At 39.2% G+C, this 18,292-nt stretch overlaps 1 protein-coding gene across 9 annotated transcripts in view; it reads left to right on the top strand.

Annotated features, from left to right (window-relative positions):
* The window catches only part of RGS22 (regulator of G protein signaling 22), a 69,081-nt gene that overhangs the window by 14,869 nt on the left and 35,920 nt on the right, over nucleotides 1-18,292 (top strand). For all 9 annotated transcript variants that reach the window (XR_007165163.2, XR_007165162.2, XR_010828954.1 and 6 more), the window contains 10 exons: nucleotides 2,390-2,475; nucleotides 5,841-6,006; nucleotides 6,353-6,524; nucleotides 9,454-10,132; nucleotides 10,659-10,820; nucleotides 11,800-11,971; nucleotides 13,625-13,764; nucleotides 14,313-14,418; nucleotides 16,305-16,430; nucleotides 18,004-18,105. Coding sequence is in view for 6 of the 9 variants with exons in the window: in XM_048068677.2 (XP_047924634.2) it covers nucleotides 2,390-2,475; nucleotides 5,841-6,006; nucleotides 6,353-6,524; nucleotides 9,454-10,132; nucleotides 10,659-10,820; nucleotides 11,800-11,971; nucleotides 13,625-13,764; nucleotides 14,313-14,418; nucleotides 16,305-16,430; nucleotides 18,004-18,105 (1,911 nt within the window). In the remaining 3 variants the exon portion in view is untranslated. The remainder of the gene's footprint in view (nucleotides 1-2,389; nucleotides 2,476-5,840; nucleotides 6,007-6,352; nucleotides 6,525-9,453; nucleotides 10,133-10,658; nucleotides 10,821-11,799; nucleotides 11,972-13,624; nucleotides 13,765-14,312; nucleotides 14,419-16,304; nucleotides 16,431-18,003; nucleotides 18,106-18,292) is intronic.

Below are 18,292 nucleotides of genomic sequence, written 5' to 3'. Positions count from 1 at the left end.
GAAACTGGCTGGCATCCCACATACCTTACTTCAGAGAAACCCCAGTTCAGCAAAGCACTTAAGTGTGTGTTTAACTTTAATCAAGTGAAGTTAAACACATGCTTAAACTTAAACACGTGCTAAAAGCTTTACTGGATTGGGTCCCAGCATGGCCTAAGGCTGACTGGGTAAGGAAGCTAACCAAGGTAACAAAACCCACCAGATTAAATGTTGCATCTGTCTTTGGGGAAGGGGAAAGAGTAGAGATTCTTTCCTTCTGATAGTATATATAATTTTGTGTACCAGCCATGTACAGACGTGAACATGTTATGAATCATTCAGATAAAAAACTGGGCTGTGAGTCAGTAAATACATAAATATTAAATGCAGACTGACTGGCCAAAATAAAGAGACAATCTTCTGTATTTCCAAAAGGCTTGTTAGTTACCAAAAGGAGGTATATACGGTATGGTTGGGAGTAATTAGTCTCCATCTCCACAAATTACATTGTGTGAGCCACTGCCAACATAAGCTTTCTATATTTTGAAATATTTTCTTCTCTCTAAATGAAACCACCCACTTTCTGAGTAATTTAGATTTTTTTAATCCCCTACAGATATGTATGAAGGAGAAATAAACCTGGTCCCTAATGAAATATTAGCTCATGGAAAGAAAATTTAAAATGTAATTTACATGAACTGGTTATTTGATATAGCAAGTAGCAAAAACATTGATACTTCCATCCTTGCCCCAAATTCACCTGTTTCTCTGGACAAGAGGAGTTATTGCATTTTTACTAATCATCAATTAGTAAAAATCTCTCTAAAAAGAAAAGCGCATCTCAGATAAATAAAACCAGTCGTCCCCTAAGAGTGTAAAAAACACACACTTTTTAATTATTTTTTTTTAATAAAAGTTAAAAGGTGTGTCGTGTCATTTAAACAGTTATGGTTCACTGTGGCCCACACTCAGAGAACTTGCTGTCTTTGTAATACCCTTAGGCAAGTTTTTCAGTTAGCTGTTTCTGTGTAGCTCACCGCTTAACACCTCCTTTTCACCCTCCAAATCACTCTTTGGCGGCACCTAGCTTTCTGCTTTGACTAGGCACTGAGATTTAGACCACCTGAGCGGAAATACATTAAGGGTCTGATTCTATTCACACTTAGATTTCCATTTAAAGTGTTACTGTGTGCAATGCAGTTATGCAACATAAAAGTGGGAAAGGTGATAACTGATCTTTGATTATTATTATTATTATTTTAATATCCAGAGTTCTACCATTTGCAAATTATAATTTATGCCAAAGATTCCCTATTCCTCAAATTATTGAGGAAAAAATGTAATAATGTCTGTTTATAAAAGATGAATAAATCAGAAAAATTATCAGTTTCCTACTGCAGAAAATTTGTATTGGAATTGTGTGGTAAAAGCATGACTCAGCACATATTCCAGGGCCTCAACATCCTTTTCATACTGAGGAACCCAAAACTGAACACAGTACTTGAGGTGCAGCCTCACCAGAGCAGAGTAGAAGGGGATGATCACCTCCCTGGTCCTGCTGGCTACACTATTCCTGATACAAGCCAGGATGCCGTTGGCCTTCTTGGCCCCCTGGGCACACTGCTGGCTCGTGTTCAGGCGAGCATCAATCAGCACCCCCAAATCCTTTTCCTCTGCACAGTTTTTGAGCCATTCTCCCCCAGGCCTGTAGAGCTACGTGGGGTTGTTGTGGCCCAAGTGCAAGAGCCGGCACTTAGCCATGTTGAACCTCATCCCATCAACCCTTCTTGTCCAGGTCCCTCTGCAGGGCCTTCCGACCCTGAGGCAGATCGACACTTTCCCCCAACTTGGTGTTGTCTGCAAACTTACTGAGGGTGCACTCAATTCCCTCATCCAAATCATCAGTAAAGATATTAAAGAGGATGGGCCCCAACAGTGACCCCTGGGGAACACCACTGGTGGCTGTTTGCCAGCTGGATTACACTCCATTCACCACTACTTTCTGGGCCTGGATGTCCAGCCAGTTTTTAACCCAGCAAAGAGTGTACCTGTCCAAGCCATGGGCTGCCATCTTCTCCAGGAGAACACTATGGGAGACCGTGTCAAAGGCCTTGCTGAAGTCTAGGTAGACATTATTTTTGAAGAAAAAACAGCCATGATTTGTTAAAAAAGTTGTACTCTCATAGGCAAAATCATATTTAGGCCTTATTACTTGTTAACAGCAAAGTAAAGAAATTCAATTGTCCTGGTACAGTTAAGGCTAAACTGGATAACAAAGGCGATGTACATTGTATACTAGTTTTTGTAAGACAATGCTTCTTTAGAAGGGGGATGGAGAGAATCCATTACATGTCAAGCAAAATAATAGAGTCAAGAATACTGCAAATCTTTGGCATTTCTTTTTTAATAGCGTCTTAATCGAGAACAAGCGGTTCAGTGGATTAAGAAAGAAAGACTTCCAGCTTTTCTAGAAAGCGACTGCTACTTTGAATACAGGTATTACAGTCTTTTATGCTCTTAGTTTTAAATCTACATTTGTCTTTTAACTAATCTTGACAGTACTCAATATATTTTCTCTCACCTCTTGTCTTTTAGAGTTTTAACAACCTGGATAAATTAAAATCAGTGACTTTTTTTTCAGTTGTTTTTCTGTAATTATCCTTGACCACAATTACATACTATATTACAACACTACAGAGAGAGTAGGAGTGGTATTTGGTGATTCTTGGATCTCTCTTTCACAGAGATATCATGGTAGCAATACATTTCTCTCTAATCAATATATAAGCCATATGGGTAAAAGAGATGAATCCATAAAATCTATTAAAAAAAGACAGATAGTCCTTTTTATCTCAATTATCTGTTTTGTATCTTCGAGCCTACTTCAGATTTCCTTTTGCAAGGTTCTCTGTGGGATGCCATGGTGAAGTTTGGAGGATTTCCAGTTATACACTTGCTGTATTTTTCCAGATGTCCTTTCAGCCTCTTTTCTAATATTCAAGAGGTTTGGTCTGTGTTTCAGAAGGACCTGTCTCTACAACCCTTAAGGTCGTTTCTAGATGCTGATAATTGTAGTGTGTAGGGTTCCTAAAAGGAGAAGCAGCTTGGCAGTATGGTTCACAAAACATGTTTGTTAATTGTTATGACAGAATAGTTACTGGGGTACTGACTTCTACATGAAAAGATTCAAAATTATTTTTAACTTCCAATATCCTGAAGACTGCACTTGGGAATGTTTCATGAGGGAAACTGCAAAGAATAAGAAAACCATCAAAGAGTGTTCCATTTTACCTTTAGTGGAAGCCTGCTTTATGATACAGGTATCTGGGCATTGTGAAACACTATAAGTTTTATCTTCTGCTATACCAAAGGTGTTTTTATCTATCTATCTATCTATCTATCTATCTATCTATCTATCTATCTATCTATCTATCTATCTTTATGAAGCAGGGTTACATAAGAGAATTATATAAAACTATCTTAGAATCACAGAATCATACAATATCCTGAGTTGGAAGGAACCCACACAGATCATTGAGTCCATCTCCTGACTCCACACAGGACTACCCAAAAATCAAACCATATGTCTGACAGCATTGTCCAAATGTTCTTGAACTCCAGCAGGCTTGGTGCCATGATGGCTGCCCTGGGGAGCCTGCCCCAGTGCCCGACCACCCTCTGGGTGAAGAACCTTTCCCTAACACCCAGCCTGACCCTCCCCTGTCCCAGCTCCATGCCGTTCCCTCGGGTCCTGTCGCTGTCCCCAGAGAGCAGAGCTCAGCGCCTGCCCCTCCGCTCCCCTCGTGAGGGAGCTGCAGGCTGCCATGAGGCCTCCCCTCAGCCTGCTCTGCTCTGGGCTGAACAGACCAAGGGACCTCAGCCGCTACTCATGTGTCTTCCCCTCTAGACCTCTTCATCCTCTAGTCCCCCAGTCTGTACATGCATGTGCCTAATTTCTGTAGATATCAGTGCTTTAAATTACGTTCCTGAATCAGGAGCAAGATAAGCTGAGGTGTTAAACTGGAAGCTTGTGTTTAAAGATGAAGATAAGATGAAAATATGTATTAGGTTTATGTGGCAAGGTTTTGGTAGTGGGGTGGCTGCAGGGGTGGCCTATGTGAGAAGAGCCCAGAGGCCACCCCATGTCAGATCAGAGCCAGCTCCAGCCAGCTCCATAAAGGACCCGCTGCTGGCTAGAGCTGAGACAGTGGGCCATGCTGGTTGCACCTCTGCGAGAGCAGATTTAATAAAGGAAAAAAACTGTTGTGTCACAGCAGCTGGGAGAGAGGAGGGAGTCAACCCTTTAGACACCAAGGTCAGTGAAGGAGGGCAGCAGGTGCTCCAGTTGCCAGAGCAGAAGTTCCTCTACAGCTCATGGGTCCCACATGAGCAGATCTCCACGCTGCAGCTCATGGAGGAGCCCCTGGTGGAGCAGGTGGATGTGGCCTGGAGGAGGCTGTGGCCCATGGAGAGCCCCCGCAGGAGCAGGCCCTGGACCAGAGCTGCAGCCCGTGGAGAGGAGCCCACGCAGGGGCAGGAGGGCTGGTTGTGGGGGACCCACACTTGAGAAGTCTGTTCCTGAAGATGGACACCATGGTATGGACCCATACTGGAGCAGTTCTTGAAGAGCTGCTGCCTGTGGGCAGCCCCCCCAGGCTCATTTTGGGAAGGACGGCATCCCGTGGGAGGGACCCCACGTGGAGCAGGGGCAGAGAGGGATTGTGAAGGAGTGGCGGAGATGAATCGTTAGGGACTGACCGCAACCCCCATTCCCATTCCCCTGCGCCTCTCGGGAGGAGGAGGTAGAAGAAGGTAGTTGGGGGAGGAGGTGATTTTGGTTTGCTTTTAGTTTTACCACTCTAGTCTGTTATCAATATGCAATAAATTATATTAATCTCCCTATGCTGAGTCTGTTTTGCCTATGGTGGTAGGTGGTGAGTGATCTCCCTGTCCTTATCTCAACCCATGTGCCTTTTTTCATCATATTTTCTCCTCCTGTTCTTTTGTGGAAGGGGAATGATGGTGGAACTTATTTGCCCTCCAGTATGAAACAAGTACACAAGGTACTCCAATCCTAGAATGAAATCCTTTTCACCTTCAAGTAATGGGGACAAACAAAAATGGGCATTCAGTTCATGGTCATATGCTAAGGCGTAGGCTACTTCTCTTCATATGCACCTAGGTTTTATACTGCTATCTGACTTAACTGAATAAGCTCTGCCACAGTTCTTGAGGCCAAAGCATCCTCAAGATCCTCCTGGTCATGTGGTTCTAATACTGCCTTTTTCTGGACATTGCAAGGTTCACAATATCACAAGGTAGCACTGGAGTGCTCTTCAGCACTATGTCTACATAGAGCAGCCAACTGAACATAGTAGCACCTGCTGTCTTGTTATCATCTGAAAGCTCAATTAGTATGAGTACTGCTGTGGCATTGCTGCTTGAAGATTGCTTGTGTCAAGGACAGGAAATGTAATGTCTGGTACTGATACAGGGCTTCTGCAATCTGAGAGAATAGTTCCATTTTAGCAAACAATATGTTCAAGTGTTTCTTGGCAGGGTTTGGAGCTGTATGGATATATGCAAGATCATCCTGACAGAAATCAATTTTGCTGGTAAAGATTTATAATGTAAAGCAGGCCACCATCTGTAAAGCTGGTGGACTATGGAATGGCAGTACTGGTGTTTACATATGTGACAGCAGGCGAGTGGTGAAATAATAAAGTAGAACATGAAGTTCCCTGTGGCAATTTATTTTCAGAGTGATCATGTTTTTTATTGCCTATTCTAGGGAAAAATCAATTGTTTCTCTGACTAAAAGCTAAGATTAACTATTTTCTTGTCTGAACATTTAATTTCAGGCTAGCTAAATTGATATCACAAGTAGAATGGAGCCAGACTGGCATTAATTTCACTATAGACAGTAACTATTATCCCTGGATAAGGAAGAAAGTCCCTAGTCCTCCCTCTCCTGAAGAGGATGACACTTCATTCACTATGAAGAAGTTCTATGTATCACTTGGCCAGGTAAAATGAATGTTTAGTGGGTGTAACATTGAGCTAGATTGAATGCATTGGGTTAAATTATTGTAATTGAGGTCCCAACTTAATTGAACAACTGATTCTCTGAATATTCCTTCTTTTTAAAGCTCTTTGTGCTATAGAAGAAGTTTGATGGGTCATACAACTTAAACAGAACTGCTGCTGTGTTATGAGTATGCTCAGCTACTGTCATACAGCTCTTTTCACTGGGAACTATTGGCATAGAAATGTATACAAATAGACTGCACAAAATGACTACAGACAGTAAGCCCTCTGTCAGAAACACTGCAATAAATAAAGCTGAATTATTCTATGACTTATCTTTTCATAGGCTACAGTTTCTCAGACAAAGGATTGGTTTACGTTAGCAAAAGAAAGTGAATCCACAAAAACTACAGATTCATTTACGTGTCCTGTAGCTTCTAGTCAAATTCAAGATATTCAGCATTTGCCTGAGATGCATGAAAGAGATGATTCATTAAGTGACAAAACTGGCCTCCTAGGTAAGTAACAGAGGCACAAATATTGTATATATAACTGTCTGACTAGGTCAAAATAGAAGGCATTCTAAGGAATTGCTACTAACTCCACTTACTACTCTCTAAAAGTATCACATGGTATCTCAGGCTTCAGATGGGGGAAAAAAATGGGTTTGTTTCTTTCCCTAGCCACAACATTAAATGTAAATTTGACTTAGTAGTCAAGTAATTTTGTGATAGTAGAAGCTTCTTTCCTTACACGTTTATGTCTCACATATATCTTTAAGTTTCAGCTGAGTTTTTTTTTGTTTGCTTGTTTAGTTGGTTGGTCTTTTGAGATGATTTGAAAGACTTAATTGTCTAGATCCTTTGGGTATTTGATAATATATGATTTGTACTGCAGCCGTCCCACGGTATTTATGTTGGGCACTTACAGGCCTTCTGGCTGCCAGTTTTTATGAATCTTAGAGAATGTAATTGTTTGTGACATTCTTGTCTATCTGTCAAACTTAACTGAAATTGTTCAGCAGGTTCAAAGGTACTGGGAGAAAACACACAGACACACATGTTAACATACATGATTGCATAGCTTTGCTTCTGTCCTGTAGGCAATAGCAAGATGAACAGAGTTGCTAGGAGTTCTCTCTCTCCCCATTCTCAGAGAAAAAACAGCCATACCTTGAGACTTGTACTGCTGGGACCTTGGAGTTGAAAGGCTGAATGGAAAATTGGAAGACGTGGTAATTCCAGAAATCTGTCTTCTTTCCCAAAACCCATGTGGATTATCTCAGGAAACATATTGCTGATTCATGGATTATTGATGAAGTTATTCAAGTTGCACTTGTTTGCAGCTCATGACTCTACCAGTAATTTTTGCAGTGCTTTGAGCAGAAAGGTCACAAGTGCACCATTCTTGCAGTGCCATTATGTAGCATGGCTCCGTATTGCAGTGGACTGAGCATAGAACTATAGAAAACCTCTCTGACCTCTGAGCATTTTGCCTCAATGAATATCTTTTATCTTCTCGCTGAAAGCTGTGTTTTATAACATAGACATTGATTTTACGTGTACTTCTTCTTTCACGGGAAAGCTAGCATTTATTTTCCAGTCAGAAAACTATTTTTAGGCACAATATTAATCTATTGTAGGGATCAAGAACTAAAAGCAATAAAGGGCATCAGCTAAGTTTCTCAGAACCAGCCTACAATTAAAAAGAGTGCAATAGCTGAAGGTATTTGCTTTGACAATACAGTTTGAATTCCTTGCTTTCTGCTTCAGTTGGATCAGGGTGATGAACAGATGTCTTGAGCAAAAACATTTACCACTTGGCTTTTGATTACTCAAAAGCTGTGCGTCTCTCTCCCTGGTTCTTCTAGGTCATGTGAAATCATTGTTCATGTTTCAGGTTCATAGAACTGTGTTGAGAAATTATACTTTGTCAAATGACAGTATTAGTAATAGTTTAGTAATAAGAAAAGATATTTTAAATAACACTGACTTTTAAATTAATGTCAACGTATTGTGTTGTAGGTACTTACACATGAAAGTATGTAAGTGCAGAGCAGAGAATTTCTATGCCACAATACTAATCCAAGGTTCTGTCTGTGACAGTAGCCTGCACTTGGCTTCTTTGTAGATTGACACAAGGAATGTCTAACTGCCATCGCCATTTATTGACTAGCCTACTGTAGAGAGTTACGTAGGCTAATAACAATGCAAATGTGAAGTTAGTGGATCGGAGGACTTTAGCCCTTTTCTGTCACAGTCCGATGTAGTACATGTGCTCAGAGTTTGTAGCATCTGTCTCATTGACAATGTGACTGAACGTACCCAGGTGTTTACCTTACTGATACAATAGAATATCAATGCCTATGTCTTAGCTTTAGGAAAATACTGAAGATTAAGCTTATCCAGTACTTTAACTACTGGATTGATATGAAGATATTGTAAAGCCACAGTTGAATTATGACTGTTTTTTTTTTTTCACTTTCACTTAGATTCTGTTGATGTTCAAAATATCTGTAGTCATTCTGCTCAATTTTACAGGGCTGACCAGTGAAATGATAGCAGCATTAACCTAGGTAAACAGTATGTATATTCAAATCATCTCCACTAACATGCTCCAGAAGCACTTGTTTTGTAGAAAATCTGTCAGAAGTAGAAAAGGTGCTTGAGTAAGTTAAAGCATCAAGTTTCTTTCTCAGCAGACCAGGATGGCAGGGCATGCCTCATAGCATGGGCACAAAGAGGAGTGGGGTAGTGTAGACAGCAAGAAACCACCAACCAACCAACAAACCAACAAACATGGCCAGTCATTGTTATGAACTTACCAGTTATAAAACATCTTTAAACAGAAAGGAGCCATTTCTGGGTGGCAGACTAGACTGCAGGGTTGTTAAATATTTCCAGAGTCCTTGACATAATCAAGGGCTTTGTTGTTCTCCTGTGTATGCCAAGACTTTACACAGCTGACAGAGGCACATTTGATGTTTTAGACACTTTGCAATAATTAAACAAAGACTTATCACTTACTAGCTTCCTTATGCCTAAAGAGAAAACAGTCCTGCTACGAACTGTGATTTTGATCAAACCATGAGCAAATGCTCAGGGAAGAAGCCAGGCCCTGCAGCACAACAAGGTGGTTTACCAAATGCTGAGGATCTGTAATATTCAGCTGAGTAAACAGGACAGTTGACTCCAGAGGGATTTGTTCCTGAACTCTGCTGTTCTGCTGGAATGCAATAGGGAATGAGTTTCTGAGTCATGGGGCTGAGTTTCTAGCCAGATAGCAAGAGCAGAAGCACCTCCACTGATACCTGTGCTGCAGTGCAACACGGCCTCATTGTTCTGCTGCTGCAGCACAGTATGAATAAGTTGCATTGGAAATGTTGATATGCAAGAGAACAGTCCTGAACCAAAAGTGTGTTCAATGATCTTTTCTGATTTAATGCAGAAGCAGGTTCCCTGTCTAAGGAATATCACCAATGGAGTTTCCTTTCCCCTTCAAGGACTGCGTCAGCAAAAGCTGGTGATATTAGGGAGAAATCCAGAGAGGCTGAGGAGCATTCTTCTGTGGCTATTGCTGAAACTCCTTCTCATACTCAGCTAATTTATGTAGACCAGAAACTGGAAAGTGCATCAAAAGAAGAAAGTGGACAGGAAAATGCAACTCTTCAGACACCAGAAGAAATCATCCCATCTTATACTCAATTTGTAATGGAGGAATCCATTTCAGAACTGAACCACCAGCCAGCTGCCGCGATTGAGAGTGATGTGGATTTCCATAAACAGCCTAAAGTGTTTGCACATGAGTTAGCAAATAATGAAGTTGCATGTGGTACTGTAGAGCCACTCTTTTCCCAACGTTCTTCTCCATTTACTGTCTTAGACTCCATGAGAGATGTAAGAGAACAGGATACTGAAGAAGCGAGCTTAAGATCAAGTTCTGAAAGTGATGGGGCCGACAGTAGGGCTGCCTGGTGTATTAGCCACAAAACATATGATGCTGGCAACAGAAATGAGTTTGAAAGATTCAAGAAATTCATTAAAGGAACACCTGGGGAGAGGTATTGGTGTCTCTGGATGGATATTGAGAGACTAAAGGTTCTTAAGGACACTACAAGGCAACAAAGGTATTTTCCATTATTTAACATTTATTCCTATTATTTTTTATACTTGTAACACAGATCAATGGAGGTTTTGAGATTTCAGAATAAATAATGTTTGAGTGGAATGGACACAATTAATCATGAGTATCCTGACAGGTAATGTCAGAAATGAGTCTGGTGAAGCTCATAAAGCAAAACTTCCATGTGCTCAGAATCACCTTAGCATTGAGGCTTTGTTAGAAAGAAATTTAGAAAACAGAAAGCAACAGAGAGGCAAAAAGAATAAAAGAACTTAAAATCACAAGTGGGGCATTCTGTATGACAAACTGCTTTAGTGAAAGGCTCTACCAGATTCAGGTTGTCTATCCTAAGGCACTGTACATTTTTTCTTATACACAACCTGTCTTTAATTTGTGGAAAAATTGTTTTGGCTTCTGCCACTTGCAATTAGATACATTGCATGACAGCAGGTTAACCAGTAGAATGTACTGTACTTAGTTCTATACAACATATGATACATGCTTATGTGACTATTTTTGTTTGACTCAAGGCAACTTGATAGGATGAAAAAATTCTATCTGCTGAGCAGTGGAGACTATTTCCTCACTTCTGAAGTGTTACTCAGACTTGATCTACTACGTGGAGATCAGTGGAATATAAAGCATTTAAGGCGGATTCAGCCTGAAGTAGTGAAACCTCTTCTTCTTTACTGGTATGAAAAAACGAACATGAACTAAGATCCTACTTTTTAACAAATCTCCCTTTTCTTTGATAAGCCTCCTAGGTTTATTTCTTCTCACTTATCCCACTGCAATTATGGAAGTAATGTCACATAAATACTAGCAGATGTTGCCTCTCAGTTTTAAGTTGAGACTAAACTACACTGCAGTCTGTTGAGAAGACAGGTAGATCTGCCTTACTGAACCTTTGTTATTTTACTGCCAGAGCATCTGAGCTACCTTGTGTATAGCTACCTTGGATACCATTCTAATAAACTTTGGCTGCAGGGTAGAGAAATCCCTGCAGGCGTAGAAGGTTAATTCTGTCCTAACCTATTCTCCATACTGCCCTTCTCAAGTTTCTGAGGATGCTCTGTGTATACATCTATGTGGAATTTGACCTTGAGACTTTACTGTTCAATGTCTGTTATACAAAATGCCTTTACATATTGACAGCTTAAGCAAGGATACAAATTCTAGCCTGCTTCCAAAACATTAGCTAGATTTTTGAAGGTCTTCTCTACTCCCCAAGGGGTATCAACACATTGCAGGCAGAAACAAATACCTGCAGTTGTGTACTTTGCTGTGAAGCCTCATGAGAGCTGTGGTCTATGTCCTGTGACCTAAAATTCTTTCCTATTCTTTTCTGTAGGATGAATGTGGCATATCCCACTACAGACTTATACAAAGACAACTGTGTAATGAATGGTGCAGTATTTGGAGTCTAAGTTAATGTATGTGTAGATTGTTTGTAAGAGTGCAATGTCTAAACATATCTTTAACTGATTTTCAGTTCTAGGTGCTTATAGCACCATATCTTGATACAGTAAACACCATCATGAAAAAAAAAGAAAGAAAGAAAAAACGAAAAAAAAGGAAAAAAAAGCCAAATAGCCTAGTATTTCATGCTTTGGAAAAAATCTATTTATTAGTTTTTGTTTGTTTTTGTTTTTTCCTTTTCTTTTTCTTTAGGGGTCCCAGATTCTGTGTCACTCATTCAACAGCAATAGATACTGCCAGTGCAAAGCTGAAGTTCTGGCACACATGCCAGGAGAGACCAAGGGTAGACATTGATCCTTTCCCACAAATGGTATCATTGCTGCCATTGACATCTAAATCTTGCATGCCCAGGATGCTTCCTCAGGTAGGTAGTATCATGACATTGAGACCTTGTCCCATCAAAAAATAACAATAGAACTCCTTGAATTCAACATAACAAGGATATCATACTTGCTTGTTAGGAAGTCAAGATTTAGCAAGCTTGTCTCTTCCAGATGGTTATATAGCAAAATACAGTATCATTTTACTACATTTTATGCAACAGGTCACTGTAAATTGAGCCAAACTTTCTTCTCAGTTATATCCTGGCTATTTTGTAAGTCTTTCGAATACACATTTTATTTTCATTCTTTTTAATTAATTTTAATTTAATTAATAGAATTAAAATACTAAAATTCTAGCAGCATAGATTCTGACCCTCAACCAGCCTTATCTTAATCAAGAGTAATTCCTACAAATTCACTGCAGTTACCCTCAATCTACTTTCATGTTTGTAAAAAGGGCAGAATTTTGCCCAGTTTCTATCACCACAGTCTTTCAATAATCTAGCTACACAGGACTTTTCTTTTCTACAGAGGGTCATGAACCACAGGACAATGACCTGTCTTTTTCACAGCATGTAGCTTGCAGATGACCAGTTCAGTTTTGACTCTGCTCTTCCCTGAAAGCCTCAGTTTGAGAGGTGATTGCAGTGAAAGCAGTAGGTTTTCAGCAATGTTGTGATAAGACTCTGGACAGAAGGTAGTTGGAGAATGTGACTCTAGAGTGTGCTTTCAGTATCAAGAACTGGGCGGTCTATGCCACAGATCTATTCACACATACCTCTGTTACTTTCAAGTGGATAGTTTTAGACTACAATTTTAATGCATGTTTTCAAAAAGTTAGTTCATAGGGATAATGGAGGAGAAACAGCGGGACAGATTTCCTTTTCAGAAGCAGCTGAGTTCAGGATGAGATTCCCACTGAGCATAGCAGGAATGGGCCAGAAGCAACTGCTTCTTACAGAGACCAGCTCTGGCTTCACAAGGTGTGCTAATGACCCAGGACTAGCTGTAGGTCATGGAGACAGGATCCTAACTCTGCAGGTTTTCCAGCCCCTGTTGAGTTCAATGCTTGAAGAAAACTATGACCTGGCACACATGACTCTTACAGAATCAGCTGACTTCTTGCTGCTGTTTTTGCTGTGAGAAATCTGGATTTCTGAATCTTCTATATCCACTGTGCTTGCCAGAGCTTAGAAAAAGCAGTAACTCAGGCTGAATTTCTGAGAGCACTCTGAGTACAACTGGCATCTCCAAAAAGTCATAACATGATTTTGTTCAGAATAAGTTAGTGAAGGTGTAGCAGAATGCACCCTTTCTCTCTTAGTCTGAGTGACTATATCTGTCTTACAGCCCTGATTTACAGATAGCTACTCAAGGTGTCCTTGAGATTCTCAAGATTCACAAAGCATGCTTTTCACCTGACATCTTCTGTAATTCTATGCAGTGTGTGTAACATATTTCTACCTGTTAAAAACGTAATTTCTAAGCTACCGTAGTTATTAAGTGTCCTGAAAAATCTAGAAGGATACATAGAGAAGTTTTTTTGCAATTTCCAGTTTTACATATTGTGATTAATAAGGAACAATGGTCCTGAAAAGCTTTTAATGCTTTTGAGTAGTTAATGAGAACATGTTAAGAAAATGGAAAGGTGGAAAAATAACCTAATTGCCCTATTTTTCTGCTGTGTCTTTTAGAGAAGTAGAACCAGCACACCAACAACATTTTTGAAACTAGCCACACCAAATTTCTCTTTGAAGAGTTCATCAAAGTTATCACCTATTTTGTCATCACGTCAGAGCCCCCAAAGGGATGACTTTTCTAGCAGTAGAAAGTGGTAAGCACAAAAGGACTTCAAAAAGTACTTCAAAAAGTACACAAAAGTACATCTTTCTCCACACCAATATACCTCAAACATTTATGAAAGGCTTTTAGATCCTACTCTTTTCATGAATACTTATCTTTAATACAGTATTCTACTTAGTGAAGCACATTTATGCTATAGATTGCTTGCATGGAGAACTTCTTCCTGGTTGATTAGTTATTCATTTGTTTGTGCCACAACACAAAAGGGGTTATTTCTCCAAATACAAGTTTTTCACTCTTTCATGTAACCATTAATATTCTCTACATACATTTACATTCTTTAAACCCACCTCAAGCATTTGGCCTCAAAGATATATCGTGTCAGTTATTTCCACAGGGTCACATGTATTTCTTTACATTTTTTACATTCGCTATAAGTTTGAACTACATTTACTTTTTCTCTACTGCTTGCTATGTTGTTTTACCAGTCTGATGTCCTTTCTTAGTTGTTTATTTCATTGACAGTCTTAGTTTTTTTCTTAAATAAGTATTAATTTTTTTTTTTGTGTGTGGATTCAGGCCAAAGCCAGTGAGCAGGGACATGATACCTTGCATAACTTTGGATGACTCTACAGAAATGCAATACCAGGCTCGTAGAAAGTATACCTATGCTGAGTTGCTCCCAGTAAGTAGTACCTGAAAACTTTAGTTGTCTTGAATCATGGGTTAAAATATTTTATTCTGTAGTATTAAAGGGGAAGTAGGCAATGATGGGGGAAATGGATTTGATTATGTGAATGTCAATGCCTTATGCAGAGGTATAATTAGAATGTCAGCATTTTGTGTGTGGTATCTGTCACCTATTTGATAGGAAATCATGGCACATACAGAGGTTTATTTTCACTAGAAAGTGTTGATCTTCTCCATGGTGACCATGTGTTCAGTAGGCTATTATGGAAAACTCAGTGGATAAATGCTTCAGTGGAATCATTACCTAGGAAAGTGTATCAGACTTAAAGTGTAACTGAGAACTGAATCTGGCATAGGAAGTCATTAAAATAGTAAAATTCATAAGGGGAAAATATTTCAGTTGTAAAAGTCATCTTTATTGCTTGCGTTCTTTGTTCTTTTGTTTGTTGAATTATTGCCTCCTAAGCAAGCCCTCAGTCCAGCAAGCCTCAGGAGGGACAGGCTGCCCAGAAGAGCCTTCTCTTAATAACTACTAAAATGCTGACAAATCAAGCAATTTGAGATGTCCAGATTTAGCAATTTAAAACATATCTAAAACTTTAATGTTTGTGGAATGTTCACAAAGCAGCTTGCTGTTTCACGGAGGTACCGATACCCATGGCCTCACTACTAAAAAAAGTATGTTATGAAATCTGGGCCTGTTTACATATGCATGGAATTAGTTGATCAGTTGAGCACATGATTATTTGCTTTTCACACCAAAATCATGCTTTGTTTATTACTTCACTGCATTCTTTTTATTTCTCTGTTAATTTTGACAGAAGAAAAGCTTTATCTTTGCAATTAGGGACATTTACATTCAGAAACTTACATTCAGGAAATGTTTACATCATGAACTATTAGTTTTTATGCACCTTCATCATGCAGGGTTTCTCTCTGGCTGAGGGAAGGAAAATTCTGTTTACACTTGTAAGGCTAGACTGGAACCTACAGTCAGGACCCCACAATTTGCTATCACAAATACAATGTAAAGGGGAATGCAGGGATCCACAATTTAACTTCATACTGGGGAGTGGGATCTTCCTACTCTGCTTCAGAAGCCTTGCTTCCTCTTGCCCTTTTCCATCCCTGTTACTGCTTGGAAAGAAGCTGGCTGCCAGCCACAAGACTCATTTACTTTCACCTTTTCTATCAGAGGTGGCAGGCCAGCCAAAGTTTCTCTTTTGTGATCATCAGAAGCTAATGTACTAGTCTGTAACCTCCTCTGGCTTCTCTGTGAGCATTGGCAAAATGGATGTATTCCTCCTCAAATGCCCTGGGAGCTAGCTGCTGTAAAGGGTATGATTTTCCTCCCTTAAAATATTCATGATTTTGTTGCTGATGTTGGTGGCATACCTCCAAGAGACATATTTTATTCCATGGAAATTAACCACTATGAGGTTTGACCAAAAATATCACTTGGTAACTTCTGTTAGTACAAAACACAGTAGCCTGAGCTGAGACAGCTTTTGACAGCTAAGTGATATAGTTTAGTATCACTAGAATTCCCTGGATTCAGTGCTAAAGAGTCAATGACAGAATTAAGGCCAAGTTTCTTTTCCTATTTCGAGGAACCACCTATGGAATGCTACAGTCATTTTGCTACTCTGCACACCTTAAGTCATCAAATTTACTCCATAGGACATGAATATTTAGTAGGAAAATTGTAAAGAGAGCTATGATCAGTTGCGTATGTAATAGAAAATGGAGTCTGGTTTCTTGGGATGAACGTACTAATTGAACACACTGCATGGCCCTCCATTGCAAAGTACTGACATTTAAAAATAATGAAAGTCTGTTTTTCCTTGTTGTATAACTATATATATATATATTTTTGTCCAGGGGAAAAGTGCTGCTGGCAGTGCTGTCTTAGGGAAATCAATAATGGAAAGCATGCTGCAGTCTCTTTATTTGGAAAGCAGAGCAGGCTACTACTTCACACACTTCTGTGAGAAGTCAGGGAATAAGGTATGAGCATTTTCCTACCCTGTGATAATTTAGTCCATAATTGACTGAATGCCAAGTTATAGAGGGCAGCCAGACTGAAAAAAAAAAAAAGAAAAATTGGAGAAAGAAAGATTGATGACTGGATGAATTATTACTTGTGAGACTACAATCCCTCAACAACAATAAACTGTTCATATGTATATTCAAACTAATGACAGGTCTTAACCAAGCTGTCAGATCCTAACTGTCTCAAACCTATTGGAAATCTGAATGTACCATCAGGAATAAAAAAAAAAGACTAATCATTTTTAAAAACTAGCCTTTAACTTGGCAGAAAAAATGAGATCTTAACCCACAAAAACATTTTTTATAAAGATGGAAAATCCGCTATGCTATTACTCATGATAATCTGTCTCATTCTTGCTTGTTGGGTTAGCGATGTCCAAACTCTCCAATGTTTTAAAAACGTTCTTCTACTTCCATGAAGCTTCTTGGATTTCTGAGAAACATAACACTGTTTCTTCCCTGCAGTCAGTAAAGTCATCATTCTTTGCTGGGTGTAAATTGAAGATTGGTTGGAACAATTTATTGATCTGAGTCAGTGTTTAGTGGCTTTTGAGGAACATTGAGTCTTTAGGGGAGACTTGAATACGATCAAGATGGACATCTGTTTCACTGCTAGCACAACCCAGAATCGAGCAGCAGTAGCTAGAAATGCCTTTGGCTACTAGAAGGAAAAAGTCAACATTTTCAAAGCTAAATACCTTCAACTAAAAATGTTAAATGTGTATAGGTAGAATCTAAGTAAAAGTAACTCATTTTTCACGGGAGATAGGCACCAACCCATATATCCTCTAGTATATGCAGGTGCCAAACTCCTTTGAAAATTATTTCCTTAAGGTCTTGTCTAAAACTGTGGAACCTATTTCATTTATATGCCAGGTTTGGTGGGCTAAAGTTTGTGGAAAAAAGTTTCCTGCCCCTATCTTTTTGAAACACATCCATTATTGTCCAGTGATGGCGGTTTCGGGGTATTTTTCAGATCCAAACACCATAATTAAAACAGAGGATTTGGGGAAAGATTTAGACTCCTTTTTCTAAAAGATAATTTGGCGTTTGTTTGAATTTATGAACTGGTTCCAAGACTCTATGCCTCAGAAATTCATGTAACAAAAATGCAATGATAGTCACAGTAACATATATCAAGCACACAATATTTAATTGTTTTGGTTATTGCTGCAAAATGCTATTTCACCGTGGCACAAATTCTGCATGTCCATTATCAGCGTTTCTTCTTAAGTGCTGGCTTTATGCCACTGAAATGTGGTTACTCTTCATATGTTAACTACAATGTTAACAATTTTAATGGCCAATTATGCATAAAGGATACAATAAAAGATATAGTATCACAGTGACGATGCCATTAAATATGTTGTCCTTCTGCCAGTATGCAACAGAAGATTAAATCCATCTTAAATTGAGCTTGATTTATGATGACCCCAAGGAGCTAAATAATTACTTGCATTGGAAACTCAACCTTCTATAAATGACTGATATTTGGGTAGTAATAACTTAAAGTTTTTTTCATCTCTAGTTGTGGAAGAACAGTGCGTACTTTTGGGCTGACCTACAGGCTTATCATCAGCTTTTCTACCAAGAAACTCTTCATCCCTTTAAAATATGCAAGCAAGCTCAAGTAAGTTGTAAATAATGTATTTTTTCTTCACAAATACATTTGTTCATTCCCTTCACAAATGCTTTTGTTCAGTGTAAAGACTGAAAAGAAGATAGAAAAGTTTCCAAATCTTGACAACTCACACCAAAGTATATCTGGTTTGTGGACAATAAAAGAAGCTCTTTGGCTTGCTTCCACAGAATTTCTT

This window comes from Anser cygnoides, chromosome 2, assembly GCF_040182565.1.
Source record: "Anser cygnoides isolate HZ-2024a breed goose chromosome 2, Taihu_goose_T2T_genome, whole genome shotgun sequence".
Classification (NCBI taxonomy): Eukaryota; Metazoa; Chordata; class Aves; order Anseriformes; family Anatidae; genus Anser; species Anser cygnoides.
This window is presented reverse-complemented; position numbering and strand designations above follow the sequence as displayed.